Source organism: Saccopteryx leptura, chromosome 5 (genome assembly GCF_036850995.1).
Source record: "Saccopteryx leptura isolate mSacLep1 chromosome 5, mSacLep1_pri_phased_curated, whole genome shotgun sequence".
Classification (NCBI taxonomy): domain Eukaryota; kingdom Metazoa; phylum Chordata; class Mammalia; order Chiroptera; family Emballonuridae; genus Saccopteryx; species Saccopteryx leptura.
This window is the reverse complement of record NC_089507.1, coordinates 34,612,869-34,636,627: the sequence shown is the minus strand read 5'-3', so window position 1 is coordinate 34,636,627 and position 23,759 is coordinate 34,612,869. Positions and strand designations below refer to the sequence as shown.

Sequence of the window (23,759 nt, the reverse complement as noted above, 5' to 3'; positions counted from 1 at the left end):
TGAGGGTAAAGTAATTGATCCATTTCTCTCCATACCCTGGACGGTGCCTTTCAATTGGGCTAGACCACAAGGGTGTTGGATTCTTCAGCGACATCATTTGGGATTAAATAGAATTGCTTTACTGAATTGTGCTTTACTGAGTCTGTGCCAACAGACTACATTGATGGATTGTATAAGAAAAAACTAGTGAAAACTCAGAGCTCTCTTTCTGAATACCTATTGGAGAAAGAATACTATAAATTGGGTTCAGTCTCATGGAAAATTTAAATCTTATAAATTTATTGTATTTACTCTGCCTTGGCCATTAGAAAACTTAATGATAAATCTGTGGTCCATTTCTTTCAACTGCATAGTTCACTCCCAATAACAGGTATGGCTTTATTCTTTTTCTGCCCATCGTTTTCCATTGCCCTGGTCACCACACCTGCTTACATTAATCTTTTTGCATTGAATATACTTTTCATAAAATGCCTCACATCTTTTGTATAATAAGGTGGAGATTAAAAATAAATTCTTGATCTATTATATTTCTTTAGTGAACTGAAGCAAAAATAGCTTATGGATGATTATTTAGCAATTACTTTCTGCCTTGTGTTTTTCTTTCATTGTTTTATGTCTCTATGACTTGATATTAAGCCAGAGAATTGTCTTAAAATTTTTTCATACCCTCTCCACCACTACCATCACACACACACACACACACACACACACACACACACACACACACACAACATAGTAACTCATTGAATCTTTAAACCAGACTTCTGCACACAGGTCTGCTTTTAAGTAACTGGCTGTGTGATTTTGACCTCAGTGTTATTAAGCTTCACAGGATTTCACTCTCCTCATCGCTATACGAGGGAATTGGCCTAAAAATATCTGACATAAGAGCTTGTGTTCCCTAAAAGGATTTTTGTCAGACACAGATATTTTAGGACAGATCTGACTTAATAAACTACTCAGAGATAAGAATGAGGGAGCTCTCGCTATGGAACACGCCCACGCCTTTCCCCATCTTCTTCTTTCCCCAGGACTCTCTCTCTGTCTTTATTTTACTTTCTCCTAAGCTCCAAGGGCCTTTCCTTTGCTGTAATTCCTTTAAAAAAAGAGAAGAAGAAGAAGAAGAATGTGACCAGGTGGCCTATTTATTGAAGAAGACGTTCATGAAAGGAAGGGCTCTGTCCAAAGGAGATTTTCTTTTTTTCCCATTAAATAAGAGGACATTTTCAGACACATCAGTTCAAAATGAAAATGGGAAGAATAATTATATGTGGGCAACAAAAATGACTTAAAAAGCCAGAGTCCTTTTAATTCTATAATTTCATATACAGCGAGTGCCAATTTCAGTTTGTTTATTACCAAAGAGGCAGTGGGGTGTCACACTGGCTCCCTAAATTGAGAGATAAGGTCTAGTTTCAAGTTCAACTTGGTTATTAATTAAGTATAATTAATTTTCATTTTCTGTGTCCTTAATTTTTGTTTATTACTGAATAGAGAATAATTATTTGCCCGTATCTGTAAGATGTTTTGTGAGGGTCCAACAAGACAATGTTAGAGAATTCCCTTTAAGTAGTACAAAGTGCTATACAAATGTTGTTGATTGTTTTGATAATTTCCTGAGAGCCCGGCTGTGAATCAAGAAGTGACAACTGATGACTCAGTAGGTATGAGGGATTGTCTTTCTAACTAATCTGGATGATTTTGCAAAGTTGGTCATTAAGATGACTGAAGTACTCATAGATGCTTGTTGTTCACCAAATTTGTGTGATAAACTCCAGAACTCATAAATTTTCCCCAAACTGCAAATTCAGTGGAATTGAGGACAAAAGCTTTACCAAGATATAGGCTCCACAAGGGTTGGGTCCTTATCTATTTTGTTCCCTACACAAAAAAAGTTGTATCAAACATTGATTGAATACATGGAGGAGAAGTTGGATGAATGGTGAGGGATCCTCCCTGGCTATGTGGCTTGCTCTTTTACTATACCAGTTGGGACATAGGATTCTATGTTGTGCTTTAGAAAACTTATGAATAATGAGACATGGAATTTTGTGATCACTTTGACATGCTGTGTTAGATTGCTTGTTGTCAATCTGGCATCACCACCCCAAGTACCGTAGAGATATGAAAAACAATTTTTTCCCCAGAATCTCCTACTCCAGGTTATAATTTTCCAGAGAGAAGCACTGGCACTGGATTTAGAAAATGGAGAAGTAGAGTCCATTATTTTCTGGAGGCCCTTGCTGTCAGACATGTGAGCAGATATGAAACTATAAGAGCTTCCCAGAAACCCTTGCGGTTTGATGCCTTCCCTCCTTGAGTGTTTTAGGCTGAAACTGCAGAGGTCGATTTTTTTAATCCCTGCTTATCAGCTTTTTCATCTTTGTGCATCTTCTTAGTTTCCTATTTTAAAGCCTTTCATATCTTGAATATACCGAGTGACTATTCTGTCTTCTTGACAGAAACTTGACTATCAACAAAAATCTCAAATGTTAAATTTAAGAATGGCAAGGTTAAACTAAATGTATTTATACATACCGAGCTGTAGTTAGCACTTTAAGGGAAACCTCAGGATATATTAAAAAAAAAACCATTAAGATATTATTTAATACACTATTACTTTTTAGGATTCAGAAAAACCTTTGAGACCTAAGAAAGTCAATGAAGTTTTGTTCTTTTAGAGGAACCTGATTCAATGGGACAAAGTTCTTATAGTGAAAAGGAAAGATTTTAAACTCAAATAGTCTATAATTTAGTTTGGACCCAGCCACTTTGTAACCTGTGTATTTGGCAAATTCATTGAACTTTTCTTGAGCTTGGTGGGAGTCATGAGAGCTATCTTACTTCCTTTTTCTGTAGGTTGTTGTGGGACTGAAAAGAAAATGTTTCAAAGCATATCATGTATATGTATATTATTATTCCCAAAGGTAACATTTATAATTAGTCAAGTGCAAATAATAATGGTGATTTATAAAGATTCACTAACGGCAACTTGAAGAGCACTGAAACATTTCTATAACCCTTAGAGTAAACTGGGGTGATTGTGTGTATCTACCACTATGAGACCTAACCAAGTGTGGTCTGTCATTATCAAGGACAGTGGCTGAGAGAGGACAGTACACTGTGGGGCTGAGGCTCCAGGGGACAATACTGGGAACCTTTGTTGCTCCAGTATTGGACAGTTCTTCAATGGTATGAGACCATAGTTCAGACCACAAGGATGGAGGCGTAAACTGCTCTCCGCTCAGTAGGCCACTGTTACAATCACATTTTATCTTGAGGTAATTGTTCAGGGACACATCAAATCAAACATTTTTCTCAAAGCTACGAAGATAAATTCTAATTCTACATACTCACTGGCAGTGACATGATCCTTAAATTACTGAATAAACATAATTTGGATCTCACCCACAAGACTTATTTAAAACAGACCCTTTATTTTTTATTTTTTTTTCCTTTTCTCTGCACTTTTCTGAAGTTGGAAATGGGGAGGCAGTCAGACAGACTCCCGCATGCGCCTGACCGGGATCCACCCAGCATGCCCACCAGGGGGCGATGCTCTGCTCATCTGGGGCATCGCTCTGTTGCAACCAGAGCCATTCTAGTGCCTGAGGCAGAGGCCACAGAGCCATCCTCAGCGCCCGGGCCAACTTTGCTCCAATGGAGCCCTGGCTGCAGGAGGGGAAGAGAGAGACAGAGAGGAAGGAGGGGGGGAGGGGTAGAGAAGCAGATGGGCTCCTCTCCTGTGTACCCTGGCTGGGAATCAAACCCAGGACTCCTGCACGCCAGGCCGACACTCTACCACTGAGCCAACTGGCCAGGGCCTAAAACAGACCCTTTCTGAGAGCCTAATCAATAATATTGTAATAACTATGCACAGTGCCATGTGAGCACTATACTTATTAGGGAGATCATATTGTAATGTATGTTAATGTCTAAACACTATGCTCTACACCTGAACTAATATACTATTGAATGTAAACTGTACTTGGAAAATAAATAAATAAATATTTTTTAAATGGGGGAAAAAGCAGACCCTTTTTATTTTTTCATTGAGGCAAGACAAGGCTATAGACTAGAGCAGGGGTTGGGAAACTTTTTGCCTGAGTGAGCCATGAACGACACATATTTTAAAATGTGATTCCATGAGAGCCATACAACGACTCGTGTACGTTACGCATTATCCAATAAAAATTTGGTGTTGTCCCGGAGGACAGGTGTGATTGGCTCCAGCCACCCTCAAAAATGAACATGAGAGGTAGGAAATGAATGGATTGTAACACATGAGAATGTTTTATATTTTTAACGTTATTATTATTATTATTATTATTATTATTTGTATTTTTCTGAAGCTGGAAATGGGGAGAGACAGTCAGACAGACTCCTGCATGCGCCCGACCGGGATCCACCCGGCACGCACACCAGGGGCGAGGCTCTGCCCCTCTGGGGCGTTGCTCTGTTGCAACCAGAGCCACTCTAGCACCTGGGGCAGAGGCCAAGGGGCCATCCCCAGCGCCTGGGCCATCTTTGCTCCAATGGAGCCTCCGCTGCAGGAGGGGAAGAGAGAGACAGAGAGGAAGAAGAGGGGGAGGGGTGGAGAGGCAGATGGGCACTTCTCCTGTGTGCCCTGGCCGGGAATCGAACCCGGGACTTCTGCATGCCAGGCCGACGCTCTACCACTGAGCCAACTGGCCAGGGCTTATTTTTTTAATTAAAGATTTGTCTGTGAGCCAGATGCAGCCATCAAAAGAGCCACAACTGGCTCAGGAGCCATAGGTTCCCGACACCTGGACTAGAGCAAGAGAAGAAGACAGGAGGTACAGCTCAGAATTGCTGAGTTTCCGGGTAGCATTGGACAGATCTTTTAACACTTAAGTGCCTGGTCTTCGTGTTCATGAAATGTAGACACTCTAGCCTATCCTTTCTTGAGCAGCGATCAAGTTATTGGCTTTTCATAACTTCCCATCAAAACAGTGTGTCCATATGTTCCCACACACCACACACAAACCTCTCCATTCCTCTACCCAGCTCTTCTCTTCAGCACACTTCCTACCGCATATGATACTCCTGTATTATATGTTATGTCAGTGACTTTGCTTTGATTGTGTTCTGTTTCCCTATGATATCTTGTAAAGTACATATGGGCAGAAGCTTTGTTTTTCCTAGAACAGTTCATAACACATAACAAAGACTCTAGAAACTTAGTGGGTAAATGAATAAAGTATAAATGTCTGAATTATTAGCCAAGATTTTTCTTTGGACATTCTGCTTGATATTTCAAAACTCTTAGCTAGAGATTAGACTGTTAAATCCACAAAGAGATATTATTTTTAAAAAATGTAGAACACTTTGGGTGATGAGAATGCAGTATAATCAAATGTCAAAATAACCTAGAGATGTTTTCTCTGAACATATGTACCCTGATTTATCAATGTCACCCCATTAAAATTAATTAAAATAATAATAACGTTAAAAATATTTTTAAAAATGTAGAACAGATGGACCCCTCCCCCATATTTCACCCTTAAGTCAATGGAGGGTTTATTTATAGTTGTGTGGAGGCCACAGTTTTTAAATGCAACAAATACTACACATTAATTTCCTGAGAATTAAGGAGAAGAACCATGGGCCAAATTCTTTGTCACATCACTTCTTTGTCAATGAAGCAGGCTGAGCAATCATCTGCCTGGTGCTTCATATGACACACAAAAGAATGTTGAAAAGCAGTTTGCTTAACAATGACATGCACAGGAATATGCTGAAACCAGTAGCTCTATTTAAGCTGACAATGACAGGGAGAAAGATATGCCCACAGAGTCTCTTCAAGTGATCCTAACGTAACCTTAACGGAATTGAGTCACTGGCCTGTGATACTGATAAGGAAGTGCCTTAGACTTTAATGCTAAGTTAAGATGTCAGCAGAATGTTTCTCTAGCTACTGGTCAATGATAAAATTTCTAATAATCTGAAACCCTTGAGAATGGCATTAAAGCTTCTGTACAAATGCTACTTAAGGAATGTAGCCTTTGGGGGACTATGCTACAGTCATCTCGTCAGCCTGGAAGTTCTGACAGTGTCGGAAATGGTATGTGCACAATAAATACAATAAAAGAATCAGAAACCCCTGGGAACCTGGAAATAGATAAATAGAAACAAGGAGAAAGAGACAAGTAGTTGCTCCTGGCACTGCGTCATCATTCAGCTCAAGGAGAAGAGAGCTCCGATTGCTGGGAGGTATACAGAGAACATGGTTAGAAGTGCAGTGGGGAGAGTGATGAGGACATTGATACCACCAGCAGCAGCAATCAGAGTGATGACAAGTGTGACAAAACTGAAAAGCAGCACTCATAACATGCAGAAGCTGAAGCAGTACAGAACTCTGGGAGAACAAACATCTGACTGTCTTTTACTTTGATGATAGTTGTCACCACCATTTACTGAGTAGTTAAAATGTGCTAGGCACTGTACTGGGCATTTTATATGTTGTCATAGTGAGATCCCATCAAAATCTATACCTCTCTTCTGTTTCTATCTCCCAGTCCTTTATGATTTCCAATCCCCTAACCATACCCCTTGCCCAGTGAAATGCACGGTCCCACAAAGGCAAACAATCCCCTCTATCCTCAACCTCCTGATCCTCTCCACCCGATCTCACCAAAACCTTACTGCCCCTTACAAACACGGCCTACCCAACAACCCTGTCAAAGTGCAAGCTGCTTTTCCTTCTACATCTCTGGTATTGGGCCTGGCAGCCACATGAGTGACTCTGTGCTCCTCAGACTCCCTTCTAGATTATTCTCCCTACTTTCTTTCTAAAAACCTCTAACTTTTTAACGTCATCCTGCCCATCCAAAATTAACTCTCCTCTTTTCTCTATATGTTTAGCTTCTTTCCATCTACATGCTTCTGCCTTAATTCTTTAAAAATATAGATTATTTCTCTGTACTTTTAATTCTTTGACCCCTTTTCTTGCAATGTTCATTCCTTCCATTTCACTTTGCTTGACTTTCTGAGAAAAAAACACACACAGAAAGAAGCTTTCCATGTGAATCCTGTTGGGTTGGTGTCCTATGCCATCTTAGTCATGTTTAAGCTTTCTGCATGCATTCAAACTTCCATATATTTTCAACATATAGCTCACCTTAACCCAGGTGAGCTTGCCTTGACTCATGTGAGCCTACCTTTTTCATGGTCTAAATTTTAGCAAATGAACATAGTATCTGAGACATTTTATCTCAGCATGGTTTGGCTTTATCTTTTGCTACTTATGTCCTAGCAATTTTATTAGTATTATTATTACCATTACCATCATTTAAAATTATTATTGTTATTATTATTTTTCAGACTCAAACAAAAGTTAGAAATTTGATATTGTCTATGAGTGAAATTCTCTTCCAAGGAAGATTTTAAGAGGAGTCACTATGACCAAGAATCACAGTAGCAGGATACTTCTCTTTCTTAAATTTCACGCAATGTATGCAGAAACTTTAGTTTTATTACAACTACACAGACTGGTCAGAAAATTGAAAATTTAGCAAAGTCAGGCTTGACTTTTTGTTTATGTTACTAGAAAAAGGTCTGAAGTCAATAACCAGGAGAACAATGGGGAGGGTATCATTTTGCATTTCTTAGGGGAGACACTTCTTGATATTTTCAACCTAATATTTGATGACAATTATGTAAAATATCTTCCCTTTAGAAGAACAAGGTACTGTTTTGGCATAGGTTGAATGTACAGACTTAACGAGAAAGAGATAAAATAATAACAAGAACAGTAAGAATAGGGTGTGATATGTAGAAAACCTTTATTATATAGGAGTGGATACTGAGTAAGAGCAGGTGACTTGAGAACCCATCACCATGGCAGTTGGAATAAAGAAGGTGATGAAGAGGTGAACACTGAGGATTTGGACAGTGGCTGAGTCCTTGAAGCTAACGATTTATGATGGAGCTAATACTAATCCCTAAAGAAGAGATTAGATTACTCAAAATGAGAACTATGCCAGGAAAACATCTTTGTCTTGAGTTGTAAAAGTATGCCTAATTGATTACAGATAAACATTTTTTTGTTGACACATCGATTTTGCAGAAAAGAGCCTTCAGCCTGACCAGGTGGTAGAGCAATGACAGAGCATTGGCCTGGGATGCTGAGGACCCAGGCTGGAAACCCTGACGTGGCCGGCTTGAGCACGGGATCATAGACATGACCCCATGGTTGGTGGCTTGAGCCGAAAGTCATTGGCTTGATCAAGGTGTCACTGGCTCAGCTGAAGCCCCTCAGTCGAGGCACATATGAAAAAGCAATCACTGAACAGCTAAGGTGCCGCAACTATGAGTTGATGCTCCTCATCTCTGTCCCTTTTCATCTGTCCATCTTTGTCTGTCCCTCTCTCTAGTTAAAAAAAAAAAGAAAAAAAAAGAAAGGAGCCTTCATCACTCCTTCTAGGAAGACACTCATAGAAAAGTCAGTCATCCTGAAGACCAAAGTACAAACCCCTTGCGTCTGCCTTGGCTTCCGATGAGCTAGAGCTTCAGCATATCATGAAAAATGCTCAGTTGGAATCCTGAATTGTTAAAAAAAAATAAATAATTTTCAGACTTCTTTAATGAGAAAGAGTCAATCAAAATAGTCGAAGTCTGAGACACTTGCGTTTTTCAGAATGACCCATTAAATCCCAGATCTAGCTAGCTGAGGTGTAACAATGTGCCGCTCTCACTAAAAGTCACTCTTTGATGCATATAAAGTCAGGTAAAATCATTAGAATACTTTACATTATTTTTTTCTTATGAAAGCCTAATCATTTCCACACATAAAATATTTGGCCAAGTATTATTTATAATGTGGGTTTCGAAGAACTGATGACATACTTCATCTAGAATCTCCCACATATAAAATAGTAAGTCACAACTGTGCCACACCTGGCAATTTAACAAAATCTAAGCTGTTCCGAGTCCAGGGTTTCAGAGACCCCAGGTCACCTGAAGATGACTTTCCTACCTCAGTTAAGCTAAAACTCAAAACTCTGTTGAATCAAGTGCTGAGCAATCAGTGTGACAAAGGCTTCTTAGCTATTTAGTTAAATCTCAGTAGGAAGCAAATAGGCTGGGAGAGTAGATTGAGGAGCACAGGTGTTTGTTTGTTTTATTTACCCTAGATTCTTACTACTCAATATGGTTCATGGACCAATAGCATAGGTATCACCAGGTAACATGCCAGCAATGCAGATTCTCAGGCCCCAGACCAGGCTCACTGAACCAGAATGCATTTTAACAAGATCCCTTTAAGTAGGTGCACATTTGATAAGCACCACAGGGAACACATCAGACAAGTAATGGGTTTCCATTCTGACAGTTTCTAAGGTAGGAGCAGGCAATCTTTCGGTTTTATTCAGTGACATTTTTTTGTGTCTGAACTGTAGGTCTACAGAATCTAAGTGCTGAGAATACAATCTGCTAGGAATCAATGCAGACATCTAGTGAGGGCTCTGTGACAAATCTGTCCTTTTACACAATCGAATAAGTGCTGTCCATGCCTACAAGACAGGATGTGGGGAGATAAGGATGAATACAGAAATTATGATTATATTATTTTTTTATGGGTGAAACAGATTGTGCTCGATTTTAGTTTGATTAAATTATTCCTGGAAAGGCTGTTACCATGCATTCATTCAAGTGTAAATTTTAACTTGCTTTTTTTTTTTTTTAACATGATAGAGAACGTGACTAAAAGCTTTTGATATTCTCTCTCTCCCAAGTAGATAACTCCGTTTACCACAGACAGCATCATTATACAAATTAATATTTCATTGATTGTATTTATATTAATATGTGGTTTTATATTGAGGCTTTTTAAAACAGAGTAGCGTCTTGTAAGAACTTGACCTAGTCTTACAAGGATCTGAATATCTGGTTGAAGCACTTAATGTCAATGGAAAGCAGGATTTACCTATTTATTTCAAGGCAGGCACTTTTAAATAAAAAGAAAAAAGTGGAGCCTTCTGTCAGAGAGGATAAAAAAGAGTAGTTTGAATTATCTCCTTTGATCATTTCAATGATTTCTTTCTTTGAAAATAATGTTATTTTCTGTTCTCTGCTGTACTTTCTTCTTCTCTTATTTCTGTTTCCATTCTGCTTCCTGTTTAGAGAACTGGGGCTGTTTGAAAAAAGAGAGGAGCAAAAACTCAAAGTATGAGAGCCTCAAAGTTGTGTCAGTCAAACTTGGCTGCATATGGAAATCACCTGGAGAGCTTACAAGATGCTTTGAAAGGGCAACTTACACAAAATCTGTGTGTGGTCTAAGATGGAGTCATGCTATTGATATTTTTTAAAAGCCTCCTTTTAAAATTTTTTATCTTAAAGATCAGAATGAAAACTAACATATGTATTCTCCCATGGTTCCTACATGGACGTGGTTCACAATCCAAGTCAAGATCTCTCAAGAGAATATGTTCATTTCCAAGAATTATAAATGTTTATGCAAAACAATTAAGAGAAATGAATGGACTTTGAAACTACAGTACTACTGCAGTCAGTCAGACCTAAAACAATACTAAAATGATGTGGGAAATAGTATCTATAACCATTTAAAAGAGAAAGGATTTCTGACCATTTTGATCAGTTGCGTTTATATTATAGAAGTGACCTTGTAAAACAATGGTTATTCTTAAATTATATCAACATTCAGTTTAGTTGGCAAGAATTTCAGAAAACAAATGCTTATATAGGAACTAGATTGAGACAGGGTCAATAGAGAGAAGAAAGACCAATGAAAACCTGTTTTGTTCTCAGATGAGTGCTTTGCATTCATATAGATCATACCTAATAATCACCAAACTCATGCACAGTGGGAAAGATAGAGAGATGAATTTTATGAGGACACTATAGAGAAGTTTTCTTAAGAAATTGTAGTATATGAGTTAAATCTTAAGACTTTCCAGTCAGATTGCATCTGTTTAAATCCCCTTCAGATTACTCATTTTGTGACTTGAAGCAGTTACTACTACCTTGGTGCTTTGATTTCCTACTCTATACAATGGGGTAGAAAAATAGGGTTCTAGTGAAGATTCAATGGGATTTCTTTGTTATGTGTTTGATCCATCATATAATATCAATAAATATTAGCTATCATTATTATCTAGTTTTGATCCCAAGGGAACCAAAACCTTTAAAGTTTAATGAGCGTGTCCAATTTTTGAAGCTTAAAATTCCATTATAAAAATGTTTTTTTAAAGTGTTTGGTAGATACCTGAAACCTTTAGGCAAAACTATTGCTTTGTTTTGACATCCTCTTAAGAAGCTAACAGCAAAATAGTCACCCATCAGAGAGCACCAAGGAGAGAAGAAAGTCGCAGAAATTTAAACCTCTAAACCCAAGACATTCTCATCAAGCTACACAGCCACTTGTCCATGCATGGAAAATAAATTGAGACTGTCTAGTTTTGAAATGAACAACTATGAGGCTAACTTTATAGTCAAGTTGATTGCAAAACTAATTTTCATAAAGGGAACTCCATTCCTTCACTGGCTTTTATTTTATAACTTAAAAAGATCAGAGACTTTTTAGTAAGTGTTTTTTCACAGTTTCAAAGAAGCAGTCTGGAAAAAGGAATAAATTAATTCAGAAAATATTTCCTTCTTTCCTACACCCACTCCTCTGCTCATCAAAAAAGCTACAGGCACTAAAATTAATTAACATTTCTATGAACATAAATGTGAAATATTCATTTTCATTAAATAGTTTCCTGAATATGGCAAAATCAAGTTTATCTAAGGAGATATCCAATGCTGCTAATTTCCTTGACAATGGGGACATAAAGCTATGAATCATTCATGAAGTTCAATTTACTGTTATTTTTGGTGTTTAGCATCCACGGATAGAAAGTGTGTGGTATGTTGTAGATGCTATTTTTCAATTATTTCAGATCAGAATTAATGATTTGGCAGGCAGCAATAAAGTAAGACGAACTCAAAGGCTTTGCTGTTAATTGTCCTATATTTCATATTTCTCTCATGAGTATTTATATGCTCATGTAGTCATAACATTTTTGTTATATTCTAATATCCTTTATAAATCAAGATTACTTTAGAACCAATATTTAAGGCAGGCATATAAAGTAACTTACTGGAGATGGGAACTCAATTGAATAAATTCCCAGAGCTTTAGATTTTAGGGCTGAAAGAGACCTTTGAGGTTATATAATAACTGGCATGTCAACGGTATGTTAATGCTTGTAGCTGTCCATTTTCAATTAGGTGAAGTGTCTCTGTGGGAGGGGAAGTCTTTTCTTAGAAAGAGACTGATTTCATGAATGGGCAGCTTGGCTCACTGGAACGTATGTTTTTAAAATTCTACATCTATCTTTTGGCAACTTCTGTCCATCTGTCCACTCAACTGCTGCTGTAACATCAGCACTAACACACAGAGTACATGGAGTCACCAGTTTAAAAATACTAGTTGAATTGAATTGAATGGGTTCAAACCTTACACTTCCTGCTTCTGTGAGGGTGTTTTTGGAAGATTTTACATTTCACTAATAATAATAATAGACTAGGTAAAGCAGACTGCCTCCCTAATGTGGGCAGGTCTCATCCAATCATCTGAAAGTCTGAGTGAAACAAAAAGACTGATGTTCAGAGTAAGTAAGAATTCTTCCTGCCTGACTTTCTTTGAATTGGGACAATCAGCGTTTTCCTGCTCTCAGACTCAAATTGAAATATGGTTTCCTCCTGGCTCTCAATCCTGCTGGCCTTCAAACTGGAACTAAATCATCAGCTCTCCAGTTTGCCAACTCCTTATGCAGACCTTGGGATTTATCAGCCGCTATAATTATATGAACTAGTTCTTTATAAAAATCTCTTTCTTGCTATGTCCTACTGGTTATGTTTCTCTGGAGAATCCTGACTAATACACAGGGCAACACAAAACCTAAGACTTTTTCTCTTTATGACAGCATTTAAAACATTCAACAATGGCTGTTATGCCTCCCTAAAATTTTCTTCCCAGATATTTTGGTATTTTCTTCTAAAGGAAATTACCTTAATATGGCATTAAGAACTAGACACAATTTTCCACATGTGGCTTTACAAGGGCAGACTTTTATAGAACTGCTCCTGTCTCATGTCTGCCATATTACACTTATTTTGATTTTATTTCCAAGTATTTATTTTAATGTAACACATTATGTAAATAAAACTTAGCATTTCCAGTCTTCAAAAAGTCACATTTCACAGGGAATTTTCTACAGTGAAGCCATTTTATTTGGGTAAACACATTTTTTCTTATTACTTGCTATTTTTGTAAATAAGAAAAGAATTTGATTTTGGAAATAATCAAACATGACCGTGGCTTGATATTAGGTGTACTTGTTACTACCAAGACATTGAAATGAACGCAATGACAATATTCTGAGACAAAGAGGTAGATTGAGTGGATATTATTCACTAAATTGAATATATTAGGACAATGCCTAGGTTAAAAGTTTTCAAACCATTGATAAAAACAAGAAACAAATATAAAAATGACCAGATATCACTAAATGTAACCTTTATTTTTTAAATTGGTTTTAGTTCAGTTAAAAGGGATGTCAATAATTAATGACTCAAATTAAACAAAAAAAATTCATAGGGTTATCACATTTACCAGCCTATCAAAATTCCTAAAATAATTAAAATGTTAAGTTTTCCCATATCTGGAAAACACATTTCTCATATCTTGGTTGACACATTAACAATCTTAAATTTTAATATAGTCTTAAAGCATGAATATAAAATTATATGTATGAAAGAATATTTTATGGCAAGTAAGAAAAACATGCCTGACTTCAGTCTTACTTGTGAAAATTAAAATCAGACTTCTATATTTTAAAATTTAAAAGACTTGAAAAGTTTGGGGATAAGACATTTAGCATATATTTATACCACAAATATTTATTATTAAGTACTAGATTAAGTTTTAATTATTATTGTTAGCAAAGCCATGGTCTTTTTTTTTTTTTCCTATGGGATTTATAATCCACAGAAGGAAGAAACATAAACACACAACCATATAAATACTACTAAATGCTACATAGGAAACTAAGAGAATATGGAATGATAATAATTTGTAGTTTGTAGTTTAGGTTAGATATTCAGGCAAGCATCTCATCGGAGGTGCCATCTTAGAGGAGAACTGAACGATGAGAAGAGAAAAGCCCAAGAACCGTGATAGATAAAAGCATTTTGGTCAGAAGAAACAGGTGAAGATAATGGGATAGAAGAAAGATTAATCTTCAAGAAATAGAATGAATAGTGTAGGTCAGTGTAGTAAGCAAGGGAAACATAGCATCAGATAAGAATGAAGATATCAAGGTCCCAGAGGAGCTTGAAAGTCAAATTCAGAAGTATGAAACTTTCTAACTTGAGCTTGGCATAATGACTCCCATAAAAAAAAGAGAATATCAATAACAAGAAGACCAATAGCAGACTGCTACAGTGACTAAATAAGAAGTGATGGTGGTTTGATTGCAGTAGGGTTGGAGAGAAGTGGAAGGTTTTGATAAATATCTTACAGGCAGAATGAATGTTATTTGACAATAGTCAAGATGAAATTGGAAGAATGTAAGGGAGATCTTAACAATTAATTCTAGGATTCTGGTTGGACAGTTTGGTTAAATAGATGAGAAAGAAAACTCATTTAAGAGGGAAAAAATGAGCAAATTCAGTTTAAAATGCCTTTGGCACATAAAAATTGGTATGCTAAGAAAAGTGCTATGTACATTAATCTGGGTCTTAGAAGAGATCTGAGCTGAAAGTGTATGTAAAGAGAGGTGTATTGTGACCTTTCTGAGAACAGTGTCAGCGGAGGTGAGGGTTGGGTAAACAGGTTCCAGATTTATAGTGGGTTGAGAGGAAGTTGAGGCACTAGATAACAGAGAAAGACCATTGTTTCAAGTAGCTTGGAGAAAAAGAGAGTAGAGAGACTAGGATAATCTTAAGGGGAGGTGTAGGGGTAGAGGTATTTTATGATGAGAAGAGTTTTCAGATTGTTTTTAGGTTGCAAATAAAGAGCTAGCACAGAATATGAGACTGAGGATATAAATGATTGGGGTTGGAAGTGTGTGTGAACTTGAAAAAAAAATTCTCAGAGGAGGAAGAAAGATGAAATCCTGAACACAGGAGCCAGGATCAGGCTATAAAAGAAGTAGGAGAAGCACTTCCTTTGAAATACAGAGGGATCACTTAAATGGGGAAGATATAAGAGGTGTAGAAGAAGATGGGGGAGGCCACTGAGAGAATTTCAGACCTGAAATAGCTTCTACCATGTTTGAATATGGTGACACAGAATGTAAGGGAGATCTGCTTATACTGAGAGGCTGAGGTTAGGGTCAAGATCTTCCTCAATTGTTGCTGCAGAGAATGGGAAAAGGCACCTGAATCCTCAATGACTGCTATCCCCTCAATCCCTCCTATATATGCATGAAGCTTGTGGCTACCAAAACTTCACATGATGGCTTTATTGATTTCAAATTCCAAACTCACTGAATACTAAATTTCTTGATTGATTTTTCTATATGCCATTAACTGTTTTTATAGCATCCCAGGGCTATAAAGCTCTTAATCTGCTCCAAGTTCAACTACAATTTCAATTTAACAAGGCTTTATGACCTTTCCAATTTTACTTGATTAGGTGACATTAAAGAAAAGAAAAACATCTTTAATTTTTCTCAAAGGACCTACCCAAGCAAAATATTGCCTCCTCCTTGGAATTGTGATGAGAGGGTATACAAATGAGTATATATTTTTAAGGTAGGTAATGTTTCTTACTCTATTGTTTACAAAAGCATAATTGGCTCAACCTTACATTTGTAGAATGTCTAATTTACCATTCTTATTTCCCAACAGACATTACAGTTCCACTTGTAATCACTTTAAAGCTCAGTTAAAGTCTTCATAAATTCAGGAAGAACTGTTTCACCAAATAATACAACTCATGTTTCTTCACAAAGAGTTAAAAATAGTTGAATAACAGATTCTGAATTTATTAATACTTAACAACATTGATTATGTATTTAGGCAAGAACAAGCAAGGTTCATTTGAACTCCATATTATTGCCACGTGTTACTTCATTGTTTGGACTTATTTCTCTTAACATTTCAGATCTCTTTATATTGCTTTAACTACTGTTAATAAGGGATACATTTTAACTAAAATTTTAAAGCTGAACAAGGTTGTCATTTGAGGTTTATAAATATTTTTTAGTTTAATATCAATGGAATCAAGGACTATTTGGTTCCCTGTACCCACAGACTGCCTTCTATGCAGTTGCAATAATTTTACCTTTGACCTAAAAGCCAATTCTGCCCAGCCTCTAAACTCTATTATAACCTTTATTAGGGATAATTTTTGGAAATACAGACCAGTCTTTGGTTGACTCAGCATCCTCAACCTCTCTGAGAGTGGTTCCAGGTGGTGCTGTACTTCTCCTCATTGATGTTCTGCTCCTTTGCTCACCTATTGATTTGCAAGATTCTCTGATAGTGAGATTCACCACTATCCTTTCCTTGTGGCCCTGGGTAAATTATTTTACTTCTCTGAGTCTCAGATACATCATCTCTCAAATGTTGTTAGAAAAACTTATATTATGGAGGTAATATATTAATGCCTAGCTTTTTTCCAGCAAGTAGAAGGCAGTTCTGTTTTTTAATCTTTTTCTTTTTGGTTTTTTGTTTTGCCTTTTCTCCCAAGTTACTGTCTTTTTAGACTTCTCATTGCACAGATTTTTACAGACTCAAGTTCCTGCTTTCTTTAGGTAAATATCTTCAGGGACTAAGGTTCTGTGACATGCTGTTGGGTCACTTTAATGATGGCCACCATCTGCCTGCAGTCCTACATATTAGCTGACTTTAGGGTCCCAGTTACACTGCCTCATCCATCTGTCCAGGCAGCCGATTGTGTCTTACTAAATTGCCTCATTGATTATCATGTGCCTGAGTTATCACTTATTGCCTGACACCATTTTTTTAATGATTATTTTGGACTATCTGGCTCTTTCTGCTTCCCCCACAAAATTATGTTTTATTTCTACATCATTTACAGTTTTGTTTTGGTTATTATATGATATGATACATGGACCTAAAACTCATCTATTTTCTAAATTTGAATAAAGTAGATTGCCTACCTAAAGAAAGACACAACATAATAATAAGAAAACATGTGTTATAAAATAAAATACACATTTTAGGAGAAAATAAGTGTTGATAATTATAGCACTTGATAATTTACAACACATTCGAGTACTTGTCGAATTCATTACTTTTTAACGTGAATGATGGTAACCATAAGATCTTTGAATTTCAAGAGGATGTCATATCCTAATGCTGTCCAGCAGTAGTAAAGAAAAAGAATCACAATCAATGGAAGAAATATCAAGGATAAAAGGCAATGCATATGAAGCAACCCATGAGTTAACCAATTCCATGTCAGTTCAAAAAGCTAATGATTTACTTCCTTAGCTCAAGTTCTGCCTTATTTATAAACTATCACAGGCCATTGATAAATGATCAGGTTCATATTTCATTTCTACCTTTTGAATTTTGGGGTCATTGGCATTTAAACCAAAAATCATCATCAATATTCTCACATATTAACACCTATAAATCAACTTATTTATACAATGAACTTAAAAATTAAGATGTTAAAGAAGAGCTCATAAATTTTCTTGTTTATTCTAGTTTCTAGTGGTAGTAGATCAGTGTCTATGTCTGAATCCAGATCTATATCTACATATGCTTCTTTATTTCTATGTCTATATTTAGTAAAACTAGAAAATTGATGTAATTACTTAAAAATCAGATAAGCAGGAGTACATTTTTAATAATATTGAAATACTATAAGGTGACCTGAAATTTCCTTATTTTGCTTTACTGTTTTGATGTTTAGATCAGGGTAATATTTTAAATGAATAAAATAAAATATTTGTCTACTTTTCACATTACATGTGGTGGTATTGTATTTTTGTGAATTAGCTACTGCACCTTTCTGTGCCCCATAAAACCAGAAAATTGTCTTGACCTTCTAGTCCCAATAAAGGACTCAAATGCCTGTTTGCTGATGACTGTGAAACAATGAAACAAAGGTAGTCAAACAGATTAAATCTTAGTGACTAAAATATTCAAATTGTTAAGAAAGCAATTAAAAATTGTCACGAAAACAAAATCAGTACTAGACCTGAAACACATTAAGCCTCTATTCCAATGCACAAACCTCATGAAAGCTTGATCTTGTGAAGAAAGACAAAAAGCACAAAAGACTACCATGGGGTTTTCCTAAAAGACAACAATTTACCATCCTTCAGGTGGGCAGACAATAGAATTAGAAACAATCCTACAATGTTGTTACATATTAAAATACTTTTCTTCTCTTGTTAATGCAGATTGGGTATTAGTGTGCCTTGGGAGAAACTCCATTCTGAGAAGGAGAAACCACGAGCTCATAAATTGTCCAGCTACATTAAATAGACTTTACTTAATGTTTCAAACATTTAACTGCATTGAAATGACCTTGGAGCCACCAATATAAGGGAAAATGTCACTAGATTTGGAAACCTTAAAAAGTTGGCAGCACAGTATAGCTGAAAATATCCTAATACAAAAATTATTCAGCGCAAGGTTGAATTTAATTGGATCAAGCAAACATCCCTCTTTCTCATTCCCCTGTCCAAGTCACTCACAACTTTCAATCTCCAGAGTGCAGTTTTGCTCATCCAGAGGATATCTGCGCAGGTCCATCATACATGCAGCTGTGGTTGTGATTCTGTCAGGATGAGAGAGAGAGAGCATCATAAGCATGATGGTGTCCAGTTCCAGGCTTCCTAGCTCTGAATCACGTTTAGCAGTGGGCACAAAAAGTCGGAAGGTAGGCAGATTAAATGAGTCAGTCTTTCTTTGCTGCTGATGACTAGTGGTATGAACTTGGGCTATTTAATTTATCTCTCTGAGCCTTAATCCCCTTACCCATCCAAAAACAGCTACTGAATGGAATGAAAGTGACAATTAAAAAAGATGTGTGCTACACAAATGCTAATCATTATTATAGCTATTTTTACGATGCATTTTGGAATTGATTTTATATCAGTAAATAATAAACTGCCTGAAATTTTTTTACTTCAATTTGTGCAGCTGTATGAAAATATCATAATTTATTTTTCCAGTTACCTTTTGGTGGGTATTTCCACTGTTTCTTGTCTTTTATTTTAACAAATGAAGATGCTCTGAATATACTGGTTCGGTTTACTATGTCTTGCTACATCTATTGGCTATTTGTAGAAAAGGAATGCTTAGAAAGAAGATATATGCTTTTTAAGCTTTGCCATATTGTCTTTGGCAAAGGTTGTGCCAATTTACACTGCCATCAACAGTGTAACTAAATTTGACAAAGTACTTATCATTCTTATGCTTTTTTTGAGTCTGCCAAGGTGAATTATTGTTTTGGTCATCGGTGTTAACATAACAGGAACCTTCTTCTTAAAAATATTATTAAGAAAAACCCTAGCCCATTCCAATTTCTCTTTGGCTTTCCTTATAAAAAAATCAAAGTTCACAGAATGAACATTGAGCCATTCCCTTTGAAGCTTTTCTTGGACAGGATGTTGGTCCATTTAATTAAATTTATTTGAACAATAGACAAGAGCAAAACAAAATTTCAGTTTCAATTTAAAAAAAAAGTTCTTCAAAGTATTTTACAAAAATTTAAAGGCTAGTTGTATTCCTAAATTTAGCACATGAAAGAATTTTACTGGAGCCTTTCTTGCTTCTTACTCCCATAACTACGAGTTGATTAATGTTTTTCACTTAAAAATATATCATGCATCTCTTTTGTTTTCTGAAAATACAGTTTTACAATGTTATTTTTATGGCCTGCATAGGTTTCAAACACCCTTAATGAAACAACAGAATAAATATTTTAAAATGCTTTAAAAATGATCTATCCACTTAATTATAGCATTTGTTTAACAGCTTCTTATAAATAACATCATGAGGATATGAACATTATTTGTAAATTACTAATGTGTAGGCAGCCCTATGATCCTATGACTTAGCCAGTGAATCATTTTCTCCCACAGAGACCTTCAGCAACATCTGTAGACATATTTGATTGTCAGGCTGATGGCGGAGGCTTGATGCTCACATCTAGTTGGTGGAGGCCAGGGATTTGCTAAACATCCTACAATGACTGGAAAAACCCCAACAGTAGAGAATTATGTTTTAAAATGTCAGTAGAGCCAAGGTGGAGAAACTCGGCTACAATGGTGGTTTTCAAACTTTTCCCTTTGAGGAAAACATTAATGAAACAAAATGTTATACAGAAGCTCAGTATATACAATACAAATAAAATTAGTAAAAACAGTATTTTGTTAATATGAAATTAATAAGTTCAAATGTTGACATTTATTTTAATGAGCACACAAATTTGAAAACAGGAATTATAATTAGGGCCTTAAATCTCCCTCAGCTGCAATATTTTTCTGTTGTATTTTATTAATATAGCCTTGAGAAAATCCTAATAGTGAAACATTGTTTCTAAATATCTTACATGACCAGCTATAGGCTACCTTGATTTAGGTGAAAAGCAAAAACCTGTGTGCCAAGTGACCACCTCTGTGATCATTGACACCTTTTTAAACGGCTCAGATACATTCATAGGTAGTTGATCTTTAGTAGGTGCTTAATGATGGATTAAAAAGAAGATTTACTAGCTTCAAAGTAAAAATGTTCCATGCTCTGTATAAATTAACTTGGCTGCATATGTTAATATTGTGTTGTTCTTGAAAGCATTAAAATGTAGCACAAGACACAGTACAGTGTACTTGTTTCTTATTATCATTTTAAATAATTACAATATTGTAAGATGCAATTAGAATTAAATATTATTTGTGAGACTATGAAACATCTTTAGCTTCACTTGAGAATATGATTTGAATCTCACTGGTCAGCATATCTCACTTAACTGACCTCATTTTCAAACACATGTTATCTGGTTAGTTAACCATATCACATCAAAATCAGGGCATGCATTGAAGTCTTAAGCTGAACCACTGATTCATTGGTTGTGAGATCTGGAGTTTTTACAAAGAATTTGAAAAGCTAACAAAGCCTTGTGTGTAAAATGAATAATTAATGTGTCATGTTTATGAGTCCTACAGTTGTGAGGAATGCAATTGCTATCTGTTATGATCAATCTATTCAGCAATCCATAGATATAAGAAATCTAATTACTATTACCTTGGGAAACAATATATCACACCAGAGGCTTGCCCATGACTTAATATTTTTTCAATTATGATCTACTTGACCAGTTAACCTCTCTTGCCTCAAATCCCATTACAAAACCTAGAAAAGTCTGAGTAATTGTAATTCAGAAAGGGCTGGAATCAAGGCAGCTCAGGAAACTGAGCTGTAAGAAGTGCTGTCTTCCTCTGGAAAGCACTGACATTAGTGAAACCACTCTCTCCTTGGCATCTGTCTGATCCACATTTCCACTTCCCTAGAGCATTTGATTGGCCCAACTTGGATTAGGTGCCAACTTTCCCAAAATTATTTATGAAGGGTTGAAGGGAAAGCCACTGACATACAAACATGACCACCAGGGACCCACAGCGTCCTTAGAAGGGAGGAATCATTGACTCAGCAAGTACTCATAAATTCACATTGTGGCCTATAGGAATTTATGCAACACAGTGTTGGTCTCCGGTAATTTAAGGGTTTGGCATTTCTAGATTTTGTAAAATTTATGCCTAAGTGAGCTGAGTGCCCTGGGATTTTTATGAAAAAAAAAATTCCAGAAAGAATTCCCAGGATTATTAACAAAAAAAGAGATTTTCCTTAACGTCTCTTCTGTCTTCTGGGTGAGAAGCAAGAGTGAACATCTCTAAGAATGACTGCTCCCTCCCTGTTTTTCCGTTTGTTCACCTTGCTGAATGCAATTGCTCAGCAGTAGTCACCTCTGCAATTAGTTAGCACATCCATATAGAAATGTGCTCACACTGTGGCTCAAGCAGGCTGGTATTCTAAATCTGTGGAATCAAAGGTGCCAAAGATCACAAACTTGGATGGGTTGAGAGCTTCAAGATTGGAGTGTCTTTAGAATTTTGTATTTAACGTTCTACACTGAAGCATTAACTGACTGTTTTTCTGAACATAGACTTCCCAGAGGTACAGATTCATGACAGCATAACATTCACCTGTCTCCTTTCAAAGACATTTAGAATAGCTTATATTATAATCCAATTTATTGACATTTTAAAGGTTAGGTAAAAAAAAAATAAATAAAGGTAAGGTCAGAACACTATAATAGGCTGTTAGAAACTGTGGTCCCATGATACTTGGGAATGGACGGAAATCATATTGCTGTCGTATTCATTTATTAAGGTGTATTCTTCATGGTCACTAACCTTAAGAGTCACTGTAATTACAAAGCATGTGTATTTGATGTCTGAGAGCAGCATGACTATCACTGCTGACAAAACACAATCTAGGACATCCTGGCTCATAAATAGCTTAAAATCTGGCCACACACACACACACACACACACACACTCACACATGTACATAAAGGGAGCACTTTGCAACTAAGAATGTGGATTTAAATAAGTGAACAAATTATATACATATGGTTGTGATTTTAATTTTATAAGATAAGCTCCCAGGTTTTAAACCTGATCTCTGTAGAACATAACTCTCACAACTTAATAGTATCTGTATGTATAGAATACGAGAACAGAGAAGGGAAAAATGCTTGAATATGCAGAATTCGAATCACTTTGCTAAGATTGGTGAGATTGATAGTGAGTAGCAATTATAAGATGGATATCAGTATCACTCATTAAAGTTTGTTTGAAGAATGGCTTCTTTGGCCTTGAGGCTGCACCCATAATCGATGTGAGGTCTATCAACCGAGAAAACCGATGAGAGAAGATTGATGGGTTAGCTTCAGCTATATCTGATGAGTACACGGATTTTTCCCTTAGTTAACACTTACTGAGTGGTGAAAAAAATATGTATTATTTCATAATTGACATCAAATTTTCTTTCAGGTAGGCTACTACATTTAGGGAAATACCTTGGTATTTGAAGGTAAAATTCAGAGGGTACGAGACAGGAATGATGACAAGAAAAGATAAACTGCTGTGTGAGATTTAGGAGGAGTTTAGGCATGGGAAGCGAAAGGATGGAGCAGCAAAAAAATTTTAAGAACAGTCACATTGAATATGCAATTTTAAGGTTTTTGCATTGCTAGGGTAATAAATTTTTCTCTATTTACCTAAAGTAAACCTTGCCTCCCCACACCCTTGCCCCCAACCTCCCAGAGTAAATCCTTACATAAATGTTTTATTTTTATTTTTGGAAAGGGGCTGAATTCCTTATCTTGGCACCATTCATGGAACAGTATTTTATAAATTGAACTCATTCAGGAAAAACTCAGTTCTGAAACCAATTCAGAACTTCAAAGCCAGAGATGGCCACGTCACATAAGGCTTTTGGGAAGCTCCAGTCATTGTGGGGAAAACATTGGAGCTTCACAGGTAATGGACTGTGGTTTGAAGCTACTCTTACTAAAATTGTAAGGGACAGAGGGACCTGATATAATATTATGTTAGGCTTTTATATGACAAGCACTGTTCTAAACATCTTAAATACTGTCCTAGTTTCCCAACTTACTACAAATTTAGTGCTTAAAACAACACAAATTAATTCTCTTATAGTTCTGGAGGCCGTAAGTCCTA

The 23,759-nt window shown here is 36.3% G+C and overlaps 1 protein-coding gene across 1 annotated transcript in view; it reads right to left on the bottom strand.

Annotated features, from left to right (window-relative positions):
* Positions 1-23,759, bottom strand: part of GABRB1 (gamma-aminobutyric acid type A receptor subunit beta1) — a 383,981-nt gene that overhangs the window by 77,800 nt on the left and 282,422 nt on the right. Inside the window, exon 5 of the mRNA XM_066384628.1 lies at positions 18,708-18,790. Within this exon, the coding sequence (XP_066240725.1) occupies positions 18,708-18,790 (83 nt within the window). The remainder of the gene's footprint in view (positions 1-18,707; positions 18,791-23,759) is intronic.